At 36.5% G+C, this 18,073-nt stretch overlaps 1 protein-coding gene across 1 annotated transcript; it reads left to right on the forward strand.

Moving 5' to 3' along the window:
• Positions 1-17,804, forward strand: LOC127430430 (glycerol-3-phosphate acyltransferase 3-like). Its single transcript, XM_051680192.1, has 13 exons — positions 1-376; positions 711-893; positions 2,123-2,189; positions 8,500-8,794; positions 10,065-10,139; positions 12,703-12,792; positions 12,993-13,086; positions 13,190-13,305; positions 14,241-14,296; positions 14,456-14,541; positions 15,519-15,647; positions 15,793-15,872; positions 17,049-17,804. Exons 2-13 carry the CDS (start codon positions 750-752, stop codon positions 17,146-17,148), a joined length of 1,332 nt encoding a protein of 443 aa, XP_051536152.1. The 5' UTR covers positions 1-376; positions 711-749; the 3' UTR covers positions 17,149-17,804.
• Positions 17,805-18,073: the final 269 nt, after the last annotated feature.

Consider the following 18,073-nt stretch of genomic DNA (forward strand, 5'->3'; position numbering starts at 1 on the left):
GCTGAGATGCGAGCAAAAAAAGCATAGGTGAAAACATCTTCACAGAGTGCGCATGCGCGAGAAGTTGACGAGAGACGGATCCCTTCTAGACACGACCTCACTGCACCCTGTGCAGAAGTCCACTTCACAGCTACTCCTAAAGATGGCACTGTTTTCTGTTTTTGTTGATGAACTTTGCTCTACATTAACAGGTCTAGATGTCTCAAGCGTTGTTATTTTCGCAATCGTTTTGCGTCAAGGCTGCAGAAGTGTCTTATCCGGACTTTTAAACTCTTCAAGTTAAAGTAATCATCATGGTGCGGGTTAGAGGAGTATGACAGTGTGGAGCTTTCTTTGCTTTTTCTCTTCCAGTGCTGCTGTCTTTCAATGAAACTGGGTGAGTTTATTTTTGTTCTGTTCCTTTTGAAAAGAATAAGAAAATTTTTTTTTTATAATAATAATAATAAAAAAAAAGAAAGAAATTCTGGTCAATTTGATTGTGTGACTTATATTGCTTAAACTCCATGTTGCCTTGACTGATATGAGCTTGGAAAAGTTCCATTTAGATTTTAAACCATATAAAATCACCAAAAGTCCTAAGTGTTTCTGTTTTAATTAGGGTTCTTTTTAAAAGTTAAGCATGCTAAATATTGCTGTTGATTTCATAATTTATTATATAACAGACTGATTCTTAAATGTTAACTCATAGAGTCTCCTTCACTGTTCTCTAGTGTGAAGTGTATGTAGTGTGAAAGTGGTCTGGAACAGGAATGGAGGGGTTTTGGACTGTAGCACTCCCTGTACTGAAGGTTTGGTTCAATGGTTTGGTGGTCTTGATCCTGCTGCCTGCCATGTTTGGCATCTCTCTTGGCATCACGGAGACCTACATGAAGATTCTGATCAAAACCCTGGAGGTACATAAGACTTACAGATCTTTTTTTTTTTTTTTTTTTTTTTTTTTTAAATCAAAATTTTAGATACACTTGTGTGAATGTCAGTGGTATTTGCGGTGCTGTAACTGGTTTCCATTAAAAATAAAATTAAAATAAAAATAAAATAAAAAATCTCAATTTTTAACCCTTTAGCTTTTATGCTGTTCACTTAATAGTCCTGAAGTATGACAAAGGAATTTGCTGGGTTATATACATGTTTAATCAAATCTCAATCAGCATCATTTGTGACTAAATGTTATTATCACAAAAAAATCATTCCAACTCGTCCCTCCTTTTCTTAAAAAAGAAAAAGAAAAAAGAAAAAATGGCTAAAATCGAGGTTTCAATGACGCACTTACAATGGAAGTGAATGGGGGCCAATTTTTTGGAGGGTTTAAGGGCAGAAATGTGAAGCTTATAATTTTATAAATTTATTTCATTAATGCTTCTGTTAAAATGTGTTTATTATTTGAGCTGAAAAGTTCTTTAAATCGTAGTTTTTGCAATTTAGTTACGTCGTCATGGCAACGAAGTTGTAAAATTGTATAACTTTACACAGAGAAGGTTAGTATGCAATTTTATCACACCAAAATCATGTTAACACCCATATTGTTTATGTCTTGTGGCTATACTTTTGAAAAAGTGAGTATGTTAGCGTTACGGATTGGCCCCCATTCACTTCCATTGTACGTGCCTTACTTTAACCCAAATGTTAGCTTTTTTTTGAAGAAAAGGAGGAACAAGTCAAAATTAATTTCAGTGGCAATCAACATTATAAGGCCACAGGAGCCGTCAATTGAGCTGAACTTGTATTGAACCCAAATTATTCCTTTAACAGCACAAAAATTCCATATAGTCTCTAAAGTAGTATGAAGTCATAAAAACTGAATGCGTAATAATTATACAAGAGTATTTGTTTAAAATAGTTTCAGATGAAGTGAAGCATCAACTACCCAGATACACACTTAACTATTGCACACACCTACCGAAAGGGAAATTAAACAGTTTTACTGACCAAATGTGGCATAATCATATGGTTTATGTTTCTAATTTGGAAACACGTTGTCATCACAATGTGGTGTGAATTGACCTTTATAATTGTGTGACCCTTAATAAAAAGTGCCCCTTAATAATAGTGATTTATTATGCATGCTAAAGCAAAGCCTAGTTTCAGGATCTTATATCTTATGCTTAACGTGGTGTATTTGCAGTGGGCGACACACAGAATCCAGAGGGCGAGTAGAGCAGAGGAAATACTGAAACATTCAGCATCTAATGGTGAGTTTACACACACACATCTGGACCCACATGATAATGTACAGTCAGCTGGTGATTATCGCAAAATAAACCCCGATCACGGCTAGGGTTGCAGCGGTATACCGGTTTCACGGTATGAAAATTGACGGTTTTCATACCATGTACATTTGCTTATCTACAGTATTGAGAAAGAAAATGCAACCGGACTGAGGATCTCACCTGCGTGTGTGCATCTCCTTTCCTCCTCGACTGCCTGTCAGACTCGTCAACTTGCACCACACACACACACACGTGCAGTGGAGAAAATGTCAGAGAAGCGAGGGGGTCTGACATAAGTGAGTGTGTGTGTGAGTTAAAGCAGTGTTTCTCAACTGGCGAGTCGCAGGCCTATTCGGACTGGGTCGCGGACAGCAGGGAAAGAATAATGTCATGGTTCTCCCATTGAAGATATTTCGGCGGCCGCCCAAGTGATAGCCTTTTTAGGACTGACGAGGCAGATTTAATGATAATCTCGCAATCAGCTAAAGGCTTCTCATCTGCAACAACCGGGCTTCCCTCGATAGATACTGCGGAGCGCAGACCTCAAAACTGATGTGACCAATTTCAATTCTAGTGAGACTTTTCTAGTTTAAAGCATTACGAAGAAAGTCAAGTCGAACCTCTCAAACAGTAGGCAGACCTGACATGCCAAACAGCACTGGGGAGGAAAAGAGCAACATTTTTTTTCATTATACGTCATCACCTTTACAAAATTGTTTCACGATTTTACATGAGTAAAAGTAACTGTTATATTTTGACAAACTGTTATAGCTTCATATGAAATAATCTGAAGGTTGAATCTATTAGACCTCATTTTATATCAACAGTGGCAGTTGTAGTTAAAGTTTCAAGATGTGTTTCAGCTAGTACTTATTTATTCATAAATACTATAAATTGTTATAATTATTACTTTTATTTAAGACTAGCTACACTGAACTAACCATGATAATTAGGAGCCTTTCCTCCTGTGTTATATGTATGTTTGAATTATGTTTGAAATTAGAAACAAACAGTATAATAAAGGGCTCATATAAGTAAATATGCTCTTCAATTTTTAAAAGGGGGGAGAGAAAACTTCCTGTCGCTTTTATTGTTGACGTCAGCAACAGAAATAATGTCACTTGATGCATGCCCTTATACTTTAAAACCATGAACAAAACTATGCAACATAAAAGGAAATGCGACCCAGGATACATTAAATACAGGTTACATTTTTACTATAGTGGGTCGCCACTTGATTTCCAATGTAAAATCTGTCCTGAAGCAAAACCAGTTGAGAACCACCGAGTTAAAGGTACAGACAGGAGCAGTCTGGCTATGCTGTCGTGCACCTGCAGTATATGTTAATTATTAATAATCATAGGACATTACTTTAAAGCTCACACAGCTGATGTTATTTTTCATTTTGTAGTTAATTTAACATGCTATGCTAACATGTAAACTAACATGCTTTAGTTATATAACATGTTATAGTTACATGCTATAATTCGGTTTATTATTATAATTCTGTTAGCTTTCTTATTTTATTTATTTTATTTTCAAAAGGGAGACTTTTTTTTTTTTTTACACATACTTCCATAAAAAAAAATGGTTTCAATTATAGTAAAGCGTTTGTTCAACCAAAAAAAAAAAAAAACCCTCCTTTAAGGGTCATTGTAACTGATAATAAAAGTGTTATACCGTATACCGTGATACCTTGAAACTGTGATATTTTCTGAGACGGTTATCGGACCGTGAAAATCTCATACTGTTGCAACCCTAATCATGGCCCTGGCACGAAACGGAGGGTTGTATCAGCCTGAGTACAAATAAATAAATAAATGGACATAAAATATTGATTTGAGGAGAAATCATTTTATTTTGTGAGATGAAAGAGAATTATAGATTGTTGTTATAGATTTTTCATCTCCTCCTTTGTCTTTTCTACACTGGTCCTCAGTTTATTTTAAAAGCAGACAGCTTGTAGTCTGAGCTTGATGGCTGTTTCTCTCTAGATAAGTAATGTGGAGTTTTGATTTGGTGATATGATAAAGGTTGTGTTCTCACTTAGTCTTGGCATGGAGAATGGATAGGAAGCCTGTCTTTCTTCTCAAGCAATCACACGTTAAACAATGATGAAAGTCTTTTACTGTCTGACTCTCACACACTGTAAGTGGACTTTACCCCCATCTTTATCAGTTACACCCTTCTTTAGATTTATAAATGCTCTTTATCAATACCCCACTGATCTTCACTGATTAATCAGCATCTTCTTAGCTGATTAAAAAATGGCTTATTATACTGTGTACCTGGTTATAATGCCTCTTACTAAAGTGCCAGTTTCTTGAGACAGCGCAGAAAGCCTGAGTACATTAACTGTGCTTATGTAATATTCAGTTACCTTTTTATCCACAGATTTGATAGTGTTATGAGTCTTTATTACCTTTACTTAAGAAAAAAGTTTCTCACTTATGCAGGGCTCCAGACTGCAACTTAAATGGTCGCAAATGTGACCAAAAATATTTGATTGTCACCAGTGTTGGGTGTAATGCATTACTAAGTAATTAATTACTGTAATTAAATAATTTTTTCATTGAAAAAAGTAAGGGATTAATCTTAATTTTTCAGTAATTTAATTAGTTACTTCTGATGTTACTTCTGAAATACTGTATAGACTATATAAAAAACAACAGTGAATTTAAAATCGAAATTTAACGTCTAATGTTAAAATGTATGTTTTCTAATTTAACGCAGCCCCCTTAAATTCTTTGGCCAGTTCATGAATAATTTATTAGATTTTATATGATTTATTTGAAAGAATTAAAAGAACAGTTTCATGTGTATCCTTGAATTTTTCATCTGGTCGAGGTTGATCTGGTTTTTTAGAAAGTAATTAGTAATAAGTAATGCAGTTACTTTTCAGACAGAGTAATTAGTACAGTAATCTAATTACACTGTAGAAGATGTAATTAGTAGTTAGTAATTAATTACTTTTTTAGAGTAACTTACCCAACACTGATTGCGACAATAATTTAAAATCTAGTCGCCACTGGCGACGGTCGTGTTGTGTGCGTTTATATGCGGTTTCGTCAGATATCATCTTGTGAGTTATTGAATACATCTTTAGAGCGCCAGTGTGTCTCGCGTCGCTTTCCACCCGTTCTGTTGTGATGACGAGCTCGCTGCACCGCACGCAAAAACAAACCCAGCGCGAGAGAGTTGTGAACAAATGACTCTTTTGAACCGGGTCTTTTTCATGAATTACTCAAAAAGAACTGAGGATTTGAACTCAGGAGCTCAGGTTAGCAGTTTGAATCAGATTTGCTGTCTCAGCAAATCTAAAAAAGCAGACATTTCAAAATAAGAGTCCCATGTATATTTCAAGCTTCTTTATAATTAAAAGTCCCGTATTGTGTACCACTTTTTTTTCTTCTAGTAATTACTGATTGGGATTGGAGTAGCACAATAAACTGCATCTGGGATTTCATTCATTTTGCACTCCTGTTGTCTCCATCCATACTCCGTCCGGTAACAGTAAAGAAAGACTAAAGCAATATTTTAAAACAATTTAAATTATATATACATACACACAACTATTACACAAGGTGCAAACATTCATTCATGCACAAGAAGGCAACACACTACTATATGCAAACTACACTTTATGTAAATATCTGTAATGTAGATTCTGAAGAGCAGTATAAAATAACAAAATCTTATCTCTTATATTTGTATAAATTATGAAAGGGGTGTGAACATTTATGAGACAAAAGGGAATGCAAACTTCTCAACCGTATATACTGTTTATTAATTATCAGCTGTCTTCCTTTTCTTCGGCTTTCTTTCTTGTTTCTGAACAACAATATAAGTCAAGCAAATCTGTGATTTGGTGACTAACAACAGTCATTTGGCTTCTTAATGCTTCAGTTTAGGAGCCAATTGGTCTTAAGTCATTTTTTAGTCTGGAGGCCTGTTATGGATTGATTTACCAAATAAGCACAAGTCAAAATGTTTTGCTAAAGTTACAGTCATCATAGTCTCTATGACTAGATCTTATTTGTCATGGGCGTTACCATGTATGTAACAGATGGTTTGCAAATGTTTTTAAAGTGCCACCACATACAGTGGTAAGAAAATGTATGTGAACCTTTTGGAATTAGCTGGTTTTCTGCATTAATTGGTCTTAAAAAGTGATCTTATCTTCAGCAAAGTCATAAGTATTGACAAACACAATGTGCTCAAGCTAACAACACACAAACAATTATAATCTTTCATGTCTTCATTGAACACTCCCCATTGAACATTCACAGTGCTGTGGAAAAAGTAAATGAACCCTTGGATTTATTAACTGGTTGATCCTGTTTTGGCAGCAATAACCTCAACCAAGCACTTCCAGTAGCTGCAGATTAGACCTGCACAACGTTCAGAAGGAATTCTGGACCATTCTTCCTTACAGAACTACTACAGCTCAGCCATATTCTTAGGATGTCTGGTGTGAACGGCTCTCTTGAGGTCATTCCACAGCATCTCTATTGGGTTAAGGTCTGGGCTCTGACTGGGACACTCCAAATGGTGGATTTTCTTTTTTTTGAAGCCATTCTGTAGTGGATTTACTTTGATGTTTAAGGTCATTGTCCTGCTGCATCACCCAACTTCTACTGAGCTTCAGCTGGCACACAGCCACCCTGACATAATCCTGTAGGATATCTTGATAAACTTTGGAATTCATAATTCCCATGATGATGGAAGTCATTTCAGGTCCCGAAGCAGCAAAGCAGCCCCAAATCATGATGCTCCCTCAACCGTACTTCACCGTTGCAATGATGTTTTCATGTTGGTTCTGAATGCAGTGCCCTTTTTACTCCATAAGTAGTGCTGCGTGTTCAGTCCACAAAATATTCTCCAAATAGTGTTGTGGAGTGTCAAGGTGGTCTCTGGCAAACTCCAGGCATGCTGCAATGTTTTTGTTGGAAAGCAGCGGCTTCCTTCATAGTGTCTTGCCATGGACACCATGCCTGTTTAATGTTTTCCATATAGTAGACTCATGAACAGAGATGTTAACCAGTTCCAGTGATTCCTTAAAGTCTTTAGCTGTCACTCAAGGGTTCTTTTTTTTACCTCATTGAGCATTCTGTGGTGTGCCCTTTGAGTCATCTTTGCTGGATGGCCACTTCTAGGGAGAGAAGCCACGGTACTAAATCGTCTCCATTTATAGACAGTTTGTCTAATTGTGGACAGATGAATATCTAAGCTCTTCAAGATAACTTTGTAACCATTTCCAGCTTCATGCAAAGCAACAATTCTTGATCGTAGGTCTTCTGAAATCTCTTTTTTTTCAAGGCATGGTCCACATCAGCAGATGCTTCTTGTGAATAGCAAACTCAAAATGTTAGAGTAATTTTTATAAGGCAAAGTATGTCTAACCCACACCTCCAATCTTTTTGACCCGGGACATGTAAAGAACATGTTAAAAGTACTGCATAGATTTTGGTACTAGAACCAAACGTTGTGAATTTGTCAAGAACATCAAAACAAACAAAATAAAAAAGAAATTTCTTTTTTTTTTTCATATAATTGTTTAAGAGAAATAACTATTTAAAACAAATTGTTCCTTACATTGACTTAATGGGTCAGTTTTGACCCGTATGGGAAGATCCAGAAGAACCTTTCACCTGTGTACTTTCTGGATACAGCTTTAAGTATTGTTTTGTGTCAATTAATCAAATTTGACCTAAAAATATTTCAATTACTGTTGTCTAGTTTCCCCTCCTGCTCCTCTGTGTACTGCGTCTTTCCCACAAATTGCACTCTTTCTTTTTAAATATAAATTGAGGTATCCTTGGCCAATTTTTGCCAAGTTTTTTAATTTTTTTTTTTTTCTTAAATTATGTTAATACATATCTTTATTTCCCCTATCATTATACACTTTGGGACCACGATAAACAGATTTTCATTAAGGGTCTTTAGTGCCGTTGTACACTAATCAAGAATTTATGCATTTTTAATAGATTTCAATACGGGTCAAAAATTATCCGAAGGACAAAAGAAGGGTGCAGTTTTTTAAGACAATATGAGGGTTAAAAAAAATTAATCTGCCACACCACAAGACTGTTAAAATGATGTAAAAATAGTGAAAGACTAAAAAACTGAAAATGTGACCATTTATAACTTTACCTAAAATACACGTGTTTTAATATTGATATGCATGTCAAATACTACAGCGAACAATGACCTGGCTATAGCATATTGTATCTTAATTTATGTACACAAATTTAAGCTGTTTATTCCAGTCTTTGTTCTATGTGTCACTCAGGTTTAATTCAGCGGGATAATTCCTCTTTGGAGCAGGAGATTGAGGAACTGCGGCGAAACAGGCCAAAGTCAGCCGAGCGTGGAGACTTTACTCTGAGCGATGTACTCTACTTTACCAGGAAAGGGATTGAGAGCATAGTGGAAGATGATGTCACACAGAGATTCACTTCAGAGGAGCTGGTGTCCTGGAACCTTCTAACCAGAACCAACAACAACTTCCAATACATCTCTCTCAGGCTCACCATACTGTGGGGGGTTGGTGTTGTCGTGAGATACTGCATACTGCTTCCTCTAAGGTAGATTACCAGTTCATTCGTATCTTAATAGCCTTATCTATTGGTGAGTTTCAATGCTTTAGTCTTTTGTTGGCCATGTATTAGTAAGATAGGTATTCATTTCAAACCTTAAAGGTGCGAATTTAGCCGTTCTAACTTCCACTAGACTGTGTTGTTGATTTAGCCACGCCCTTTCTTTCCAAAACACCGCACAGATACCGTTAAAAACCGTCACAAAGCAAGTTCCCAGGGTTGTCAAACACAACAGTAGTGAAACAGAGCCCTCAGATGACAAATTATGAGTCAGAATATGGCATTAAGCCTCAATAATTTGCTGCAACTACAACACTATTAGAACCGCGGCCCGTGATCACATTTTTGTTTGCCATTTACAAAGTCTAGTGATGTTACAGAGACCGGTCAGATATCTCAGGACACTTATTTCTTTAATATCCTTCAGGGAGTAGGACATTTTTTTGCATACCTTTGCATGAAAAAATAGCTTATAGCACCTTTAATGGTTTGTTGTTAAAAGAAATATAGCGCATGAGTCATAATGACTACTTTTATGGTGCTTTTTGTACTTTTTTGGAGCTTAATAGCCCATGGTCATTGTATGCTTTTGTAAGTCATAAGGGCTCAGAATGACATTAGGCTGAGTAAATGATGAAAGAATTCTCAATGTTGCATCGCTTGTTCCATAAAATGTACAATCATAGATTTGTTTTTGTTTTTTGATTTTCTCCCCTTTTCTCCCCAATTTGGCATGCCCAATTCCCAATGCGCTTTAAGTCCTCGTGTTGGCGTAGTGACTTGCCTCAATCCAGGTGGCGGAGGACTAATCTCACTTGCCCCCGCGTCTGAGACCGTCAATCCACGCATCTTATTACATGGCTTGTTGAGCGCGTTACCGCGGAGACATAGCGCGTGTGGAGGCTTCACACTATTCTCCACGGCATCCACACACAACTCACCACACACCCCACCGAGATCGAGAACCACATTATAGCAGCCACGAGGAGGTTACCCCATGTGACTGTACCCTCCCTAGCAACTGGGCCAATTTGGTTGCTTAGGAGACATGGCTGGAGTCACTCAGCATGCCCTGGATTCGAACTCACGACTCCAGGGGTGGTAGTCAGCATCTTTACATGCTGAGCTACCCAGGCCCCCACAATCATAGATTTAAAAAAAAAAAAAAAAAAAGCATCAATCTCCCAACTTCCCAAATAATTATTTTCACTGATAGACATCTGTGTATCTGTGCTTCTGTTTTTTTGTCTGTCTCTAGGCTTACACTGGCAACTATAGGACTGAGCTGGTTGGTGATTGGCACAACGCTGGTGGGTTTCCTCCCTAATTGCAGGTAAGACTTTATTTATAGAGCTGGGTATTGATACTGATTTCCCGATTCGATTCAGATTCACAAGCTCTCGATTCGATTTGATTCAATATCAATTCATATGGGTATATTTCAGTTGTGTAATATCCCTTTTACTTACATATTAAAAAGAAATTCTCTCCCAGCTAATGCTGTTAATTATACAGGGGACTTTGTAACTATGTACATTGCGAAAATATTAAATTTACTAATTATATTTAATTTGTTTTCAATCATTTCAGTCACATTTTGGCTTTTTAAAAATGAACAAATCCATGTATTCAATCAATAAATAAGCTATTATATTTAATATTTTTTTGTTACAAGTTTGCATAATTTGTACTATTTACAAGTATTTACACTGATTTGTTGAACACGTGCTAAAACAGGTACTGTCACTTTTTAAAAAATGCCATTTCTTTAAAAAAAGTTTTTGTTTTTGATTAACAGCTGAGTGTAGAGAACAGAGAGGGTATTAAAAGAGACATTATTCAATGACAAATGGGTCGCATGCATCTCGTCTTTGGACAAACATTACACATGTGAACATGTTTTACTCTCAAATTTAATAAAAGGATCTCACTGCTGAATACTCCACCACTATACAACACAATTACTGGTGAGTGAAATGTAAACATTTACCAGCTGTTTGCTAAATATATACACTGGGGGCCAAAAGTTTGGAATAATGTACAGATTTTGCGCTTATGGAAAGAAATTGGTACTTTTATTCAGCAAAGCGGCATTCAGCTGATCACAATGTATAGTCAGGACATTAATAACATGAAAAAGTACTATTACAATTTGAAAAAAATGTTCAGAACTTCTTAAACTACTTCAAAGAGTTCTCATCAAAAAATCCTCCACGTGCAGCAATGACAGCTTTGTAGATCCTTGGCATTCTAGCTGTCAGTTTGTCCAGATACTCAGGTGACATTTCACCCAACACTTCCTGTAGCACTTGCCATAGATGTGGCTGTCTTGTCAGGCACCTCTCACGCACCTTACAGTCTAGCTGATCCCACAAAAGCTCAATGGGGTTAAGATCCATAACACTCTTTTCCAATTATCTGTTGTCCAATGTCTGTGTTTTTTTGCCCACTCTAACCTTTTCTTTTAGTTTTTCTGTTTCAAAATTGGCTTTTTCTTTGCAATTCTTCCCATATGGCCTGCACCCCTGAGTCTTCTCTTTACTGTTGTACATGAAACTGGTGTTGAGCGGGTAGAATTCAATGAAGCTGTCAGCTGAGGACATGTGAGGTGTCTATTTCTCAAACTAGAGACTCTGATGTACTTATCCTCTTGTTTAGTTGTACATCTGGCCTTCCACATCTCTTTCTGTCCTTGTTAGAGCCAGTTGTCCTTTGTCTTTGAAGACTGTAGTGTACACCTTTGAAATCTTCAGTTTTTTGGCAATTTCAAGCATTGTATAACCTTCATTCCTCAAAACAATGATTGACTGATGAGTTTCTAGAGAAAGCTGTTTCTTTTCTGCCATTTTTGACCTAATATTGACCTTAAGACATGCCAGTCTATTGCATACTGTGGCAACTCAAAAACAAACACAAAGACAATGTTAAGCTTCATTTAACGAACCAAATAGCTTTCAGCTGTGTTTGATATAACGGTTGTAATAAATGATTTTCTAGTACCAAATGAGCAATTTAGCATGATAACTAAAGGATAAGCTGTTGGAGTGATGGCTGTTGGAGTGACGGCTGCTGTCTAGATTTGATCAAAAATGATTTTTTTAAATAGTGATGGTGTTATTTTTTACATCAGTAATGTCCTGACTATATTTGTGATCAGTTGAATGCCACTTTGGTGAATTAAAGTACCAATTTCCTTCCGAAACAGCAAAATCTGTACATTATTCCAAACTTTTGGCCGCTAGTGTACGTTTTAGTAGCATAGCACGAAATTTGGTTGCAAATGCGAGTGATTTCCTCTCATTGTTGTGGAGGGTTGCGCATAGAGTAAAAGATCTTGGTATTTCAGAATTGATATCGAGATTGTTTAAATGAAGATCGCGATGTATCAAAATCAATATTTTTACCCACCCTTATTTAGTTATTCTATCAGTTTTACAAATGCATCAGTTATTCATGACATCATGAATGATTCTAATTGGTGTTTCTCTCTGCTGACAAGACCAGCATATATTGGGGTGAATTCACTAAATAGTTGTGCTACTTTTCACAAAAATCTGCGTCTTGTTCACTAACCACCCTTAATCTAGTTTTAGCAGACGCAATGAGTGTTCAAATAGTGCTACGTCTTAAATATTTTAATTACGTTTTTGTCATTCTTTTCTGCACAAACACACCTTTCTATGTAAATTAGTCTAATTCTGTATTGCACTGTTTTTACAAAACTCTGTGCTGTTTGCCCGACACAGTTAGCATTGTGCTTTTACCGCCCGAGGAAAACAGGCGGTAAACTGAAATTGACCAGCACTAATTAGCAGTCTAGACAGTATGTTTGGTTGGTATTAGTCATTAGTCTTTTTTATTCATTATTATACTCATGCACACCCCTTTCTTTGCAGAGTAAAGGGTTGGTTAAGTGACCTGGTCCACTTGATGTGCTACCGAATCCTTGCAAGAGCCCTTTCAGCCACAATTCACTACCACAACAAGTGAGTTTTGTTCCAAAACCGTAATGAGCCACCTTGCTTTCTAATGTCTGCCAGTGATGGGATAGCTACATTAAAACTGTAGCTTGCTAAGCTACAACTTACTCATAATTTAAAGCAGTTCATCAACAGTCAAGCTACTAACAGAAAGTAAATAGAGAGCGTTTTAGAGACTAACTGTGAGACACTAATTCCTTTTTCAGACAGAACAAACCTAAGAAAGGTGGAATTTGTGTGGCTAATCACACTTCGCCAATTGACGTTGTTATTCTGGCTAATCACGGCTGTTACGCCATGGTGAGTGAGAACTAATTTACACTTTAGTCCCAGAGAAATTAATACTGTCTCTTCCAGAGATTGTCACAAACCCGGGTGTGACTGTTTGTGTCTGTATAATCAGGTCGGGCAGGTTCATGGTGGCTTAATGGGAGTCCTCCAGCGAGCAATGGAGCGGTCTTGCCCTCACATCTGGTTTGAGAGAGCAGAAATGAGAGACCGCCACCTAGTGACTCAGAGGTATAACACCAAATATGATGCTCTGTTATTGCTAGATAAATACTAAGCATTACAGAAAAATTCAAACTATGATTTTTATGATAGTTTTCAAAGGCCTTTTTTTATTATTTATTTTTTTATTTAATGCTATAAAGCTGATTTCATACAGAAAGCTTGTAATTTCTTGACATACTTTGTTGTACAGAATTCCTCACTGTTGCATGCTTGGTCATGTCTGTCTGAGTCAGCTGCTACCTGCCTCACGGCACTGACAGAAACACGCTTATTTAAAAACAACACACACTGTTCTGACATGCAACTGGACTGATGTTTAGGATAAAAGCAGCTTTGGAAATTACATTACACAGGGACACACAAATATTAATGCATACTTTGTAATATATCAAGATTGTATTTATTCTTAGTTATTGTATCTGTTGCAAGCAGCAATTTTAATGAGCATTTCCTTCTTATACTTGTTATGCTCAGAATTGAGTGCTAGCATACTGCCTACTGCATTCTGCATTCTGTGTATATACTGCATACTGTCTATTAAAAAAAAAGCATGTGAAAAGTATTCAGTATGTTACAGTAAATGTAAAAGTAGTATTCTATATCTTTGTCACGTGACCTCACTAGGTTGCATGTATAATTCAGTTAGTGTTGTCTTGGAAAAATTATTTTTTTATTTTGTGTAAAAATGTCTCAACTCTTGGCAGAGCAATCAAATAAGCGATCAAAACAAGACATTTTTAAAACATTAAAATGCATGGCTGATATTACTTGTATTGCACTGTGGAATACAGTATTCAATGCAGAGTGCTCTGTTGTATGCTGCATATTTTGCAATGCATCTTGCACACTGGAATAATAGTATGAGAAGTATGTTTGTATTCTATTACTATTAGCATGCCATACTGATAACACAGTTTGTCTTTGTTTCTCCATGTTCACAGGCTAAGAGATCATGCAAATGACAAAACAAAGCTTCCAATACTCATATTCCCCGAAGGTAAGAGCATTATGACCATGATAAACACACTGAGATAGCGTTTCAGTCATATCTCAATCTCAGATCCTGCTATACTTCATTTCTCAGTGGTTGATGTAGGAGTTGTAAAAGTATCTGAACTTTTGAAAATCAAATGCTTACACCTGGTTGTCCCTGCAGGAACATGCATAAACAATACATCAGTAATGATGTTTAAAAAGGGAAGTTTTGAAATTGGAGGAACTATTTACCCTGTGGCTATAAAGGTAATATCTAGCTGTCTTTGGTGTGCATTAGCAATTAGTGAAACAAATAGCATTAAAATTGATTGACTTAAATAAAATGCTAAAAATGACGTACTAGGCATAGATATACATTTCTTGAAAACAATATTGTGGTAAATGCAAACAGCATGTACCCAAAATTGATCATTCTCTCATAATTTACTCACTGTCATGCCGACAGTCTTTCCTCTGTGGACAACAAACAAAGATATTTTGAGAGATGTATAAGGTGTTTTTTTTTTTTTTTGTCCATACAATGTCAATTGGATCCAGAACTCAAAAGTAATCCACATGTCTCGAGTGGTTTAATCCATGTCTTCTGAAGCGATATGATAGCTTTGGGTGAGAAACAAAGCAAAAATTCTGTCCATATTCACCAAAAATCTTCACTTCGCCCAGCTTTCCTGTGCACGTTCATGAGGTTCATGTTCATGAAGATTTTTGATGAATAAGGACTGAATTTTTGCTTTGTTTCTTACCCATATTGCTAAAACATGGATTTGACCACTCGAGTCATATGCTACATTGATTACCTTTATGTTGCCTTTATGTCGTTGTTGGAGCTCGAAAATTTTGGACCCCATTGACTTATATTGAATGGACAAAAACACCTCAAACATCCTTCAAAATTTCTTCGTTTGCTTTCCGCAGAAGAAAGGAAGTTGGCATGAGGGTGAGTAAATGATGTGAGAATTATCAGTTTTGGGTGAACTACTTCTTTTAAGGTGCAAGTAACTTTTTTACACCTAAAGAAATTATATGTACTTTTGAATTTTATTTAAATTATGTAAACTCAACAATTTAAACATTTTTAAAAGGATATACTGAGTACGAATGAGATGAAGAGTCTAGTCATATCAGTGGTCTAGAAAAAGTTGTTTTATTCTACACAAGTGTGGTGTTGTTGTTAACAGCTTTTGCTATGACCCTCATCCAGTGTTTATGTGCATAATTTGCAGTATGATCCTCAGTTTGGAGACGCATTTTGGAACAGTAGTAAATATAGCATGGTGAGCTATTTGCTGAGAATGATGACGAGCTGGGCCATAGTGTGTAACGTCTGGTATCTGCCTCCCATGACACATAAGGTAAGAACAAATGCAGACAATTTTGCTGTCTTTGCCCTGTAGTTGTATCTGTCTGTTTGCATGGAATTTCAAGTTGATTGAGAAATGTAACTTCATGCTTATGTGGTTGATTACTCTCTCACTGACTCATTTCCTGTGTGCACAGGAAGGAGAAGATGCTGTGCAGTTTGCCAACCGAGTGAAATCAGCCATTGCACTACAAGGGGGATTAGTGGACCTGGCCTGGTGCGTAAATGACTTATTTTAGTAATGTCTTAGTATGACAGTGTGGTGAGCAGGGTGGAGCCGAGCGGCTTCTGGGCAGAGCGAGGCCGGGAAGATAAGTGGCGAATGACTTCCACCTGCACGCCACACTGGCCTCACATTCCAGCGAGGGGAGTATTTAAGGAGAAGTGACAGCGGCAGACGGGAGAGAGATGTACAAAGCTTGTCCGTGTCTTTGAATGTCTTAATGATTTGACACAGCTGGCTGAAAACCAGTGCGTGTTTTTGTTTCTTTATACACTGAAAAGTGTCGTTAAATGTCTGTGTGTTTGTCTAGCCAGTCCCAGCTTCCTCCTTACCTTCTTAAGTGTTACAGACAGTAAGTGTAAATGACTTGATTTTTAGCTGTCCTCCTAAATCGGTTGAAGTTAAGATAAAGTGTGTAATTTCTGTTCTTCTAGCAACACCAAATGGAATTGCAACTTCTGAATGAAAATATTGACTGTTTTCAGATAGGTTCTCTGAACACTCCCCTCGTCTTCCAACCAAATAGTCCCACCCCAAACTGTGCTGTGTCAGGATGGTCGGATACTCAAACAATCAGAGGAATATTTTAATAGTGCCACTATCAAAATATTCTTCTGATTGTTTGAGTCACAGAGGGGGAATTCACTATCAATCTATCAATCCATCCATCCATCTATCTATCAATCCATCCATCTATGAATCCATCCATCCATCTATCAATCTATCCATCTATCATCCATCCATCCATTCATCTATCTATCCATCCATCTGTCTGTCCAACTATCCATCCATCTATCTATCGATCCACCCATACATCCATCTGTCTATCATCCATCCATCTATCATCTGTCTATCTGTCCGTCTACCCACCCATAGATCGATCGATCGATCTATCTAAACTTTAACTTTAAACTTTATCTATCTAGTTGCCTTAATAAAAATATTACTACATAATAAAATGTTAAGCACACACATTTTCAAGATGACTTTATTAAGCAAGTTTATTAAATGTAATTCTTTTGCTAGACGATATACTGTTTATTAACCTACTTGGTCTCTATGGGTGCTGCGCAGTGTTATACTGTACAAAGCTGCTAAATGAACCAGTGTTTTGTATCATCCAATCAACATTCATTTTATAACATGAATTTCTGTGTGTTTGTCTCATAGGGATGGGGCTCTGAAACGGGCAAGAGTGAAGGATTCGTTTAAAGAGCAACAGCAGAAGATTTACAGCCACATGGTGGTGGGAGATGACAGTAGTGACTAAGACTGGACACAAACAACAATGATTAAAGGTCTTGATATTCTCGTCCACCAATCAGAGGCTCTGAAATCCCACACCCAGGCCTCTAAGATACCAATCGACACGAATCATCCCTGAAAATCTTGTTGACAAGATTACAGCAGGCTCTATTTATACCACAGCTGCTAAAAGAGAGTTTTGTTTAAAGATATTTATAAATGGGAAAATATCAAATGAATTTGGTATTTATTTCTGAAATACCAGCTTGCATATGCGATAGATCCCACTTTCATATGGGCAGCTTTGCTTTTCTGAAATTTATTTTTTTTTGCCAGAGAGTTAATTGTGTGAATTGATCACATTTTGTTTGCGGGTTCATTTTTTTAATTCAGAAGATGTTAATGTAAAGAGGACATAATTATAAGTGCATAATTGGGGTTAATACCCAGTTCTCTATATGTTAATTTATTTCTCTGATCAAATGAACTTTTTTGTTTTTAAAAGTGTTGTTTTTGCCAAATATGTCTATAATATCAGGTTTATTTGAATGTGATGTCTACTTTCTGACAAAAAATTATTCTTATTTTAAAATCAGGTTTCCCACGGTCTTGAAATACCTGGAAATAGTTTTTATTTTGTCATGGAAGTGAATAAACTCTTAAGACGTTATGGAAAAGTCATGGAAATTTCTATAGTCAGTGTTTTTTTTTTTTCTATACAGTATATGCTATATAATATATTGGCTAGTAATTGCTCTCTATGAGTGCAATCTCTATAAAATTGTTTAAAAAAATTCTTATCCAATAAGCATGAAAAGTCATTCAAATGCATTGGTCAAAAGGTGTGGGAACCTTGTAAAGTATCAAAGTATGTTCATTTGCTGGCCACTTGTTTTCACTTATAACAGTAAATCTAATTATTGGCAAGTAACAACTGATGGAACAATACA

Source organism: Myxocyprinus asiaticus, chromosome 3 (genome assembly GCF_019703515.2).
Source record: "Myxocyprinus asiaticus isolate MX2 ecotype Aquarium Trade chromosome 3, UBuf_Myxa_2, whole genome shotgun sequence".
In the NCBI taxonomy this organism is placed as follows: Eukaryota; Metazoa; Chordata; class Actinopteri; order Cypriniformes; family Catostomidae; genus Myxocyprinus; species Myxocyprinus asiaticus.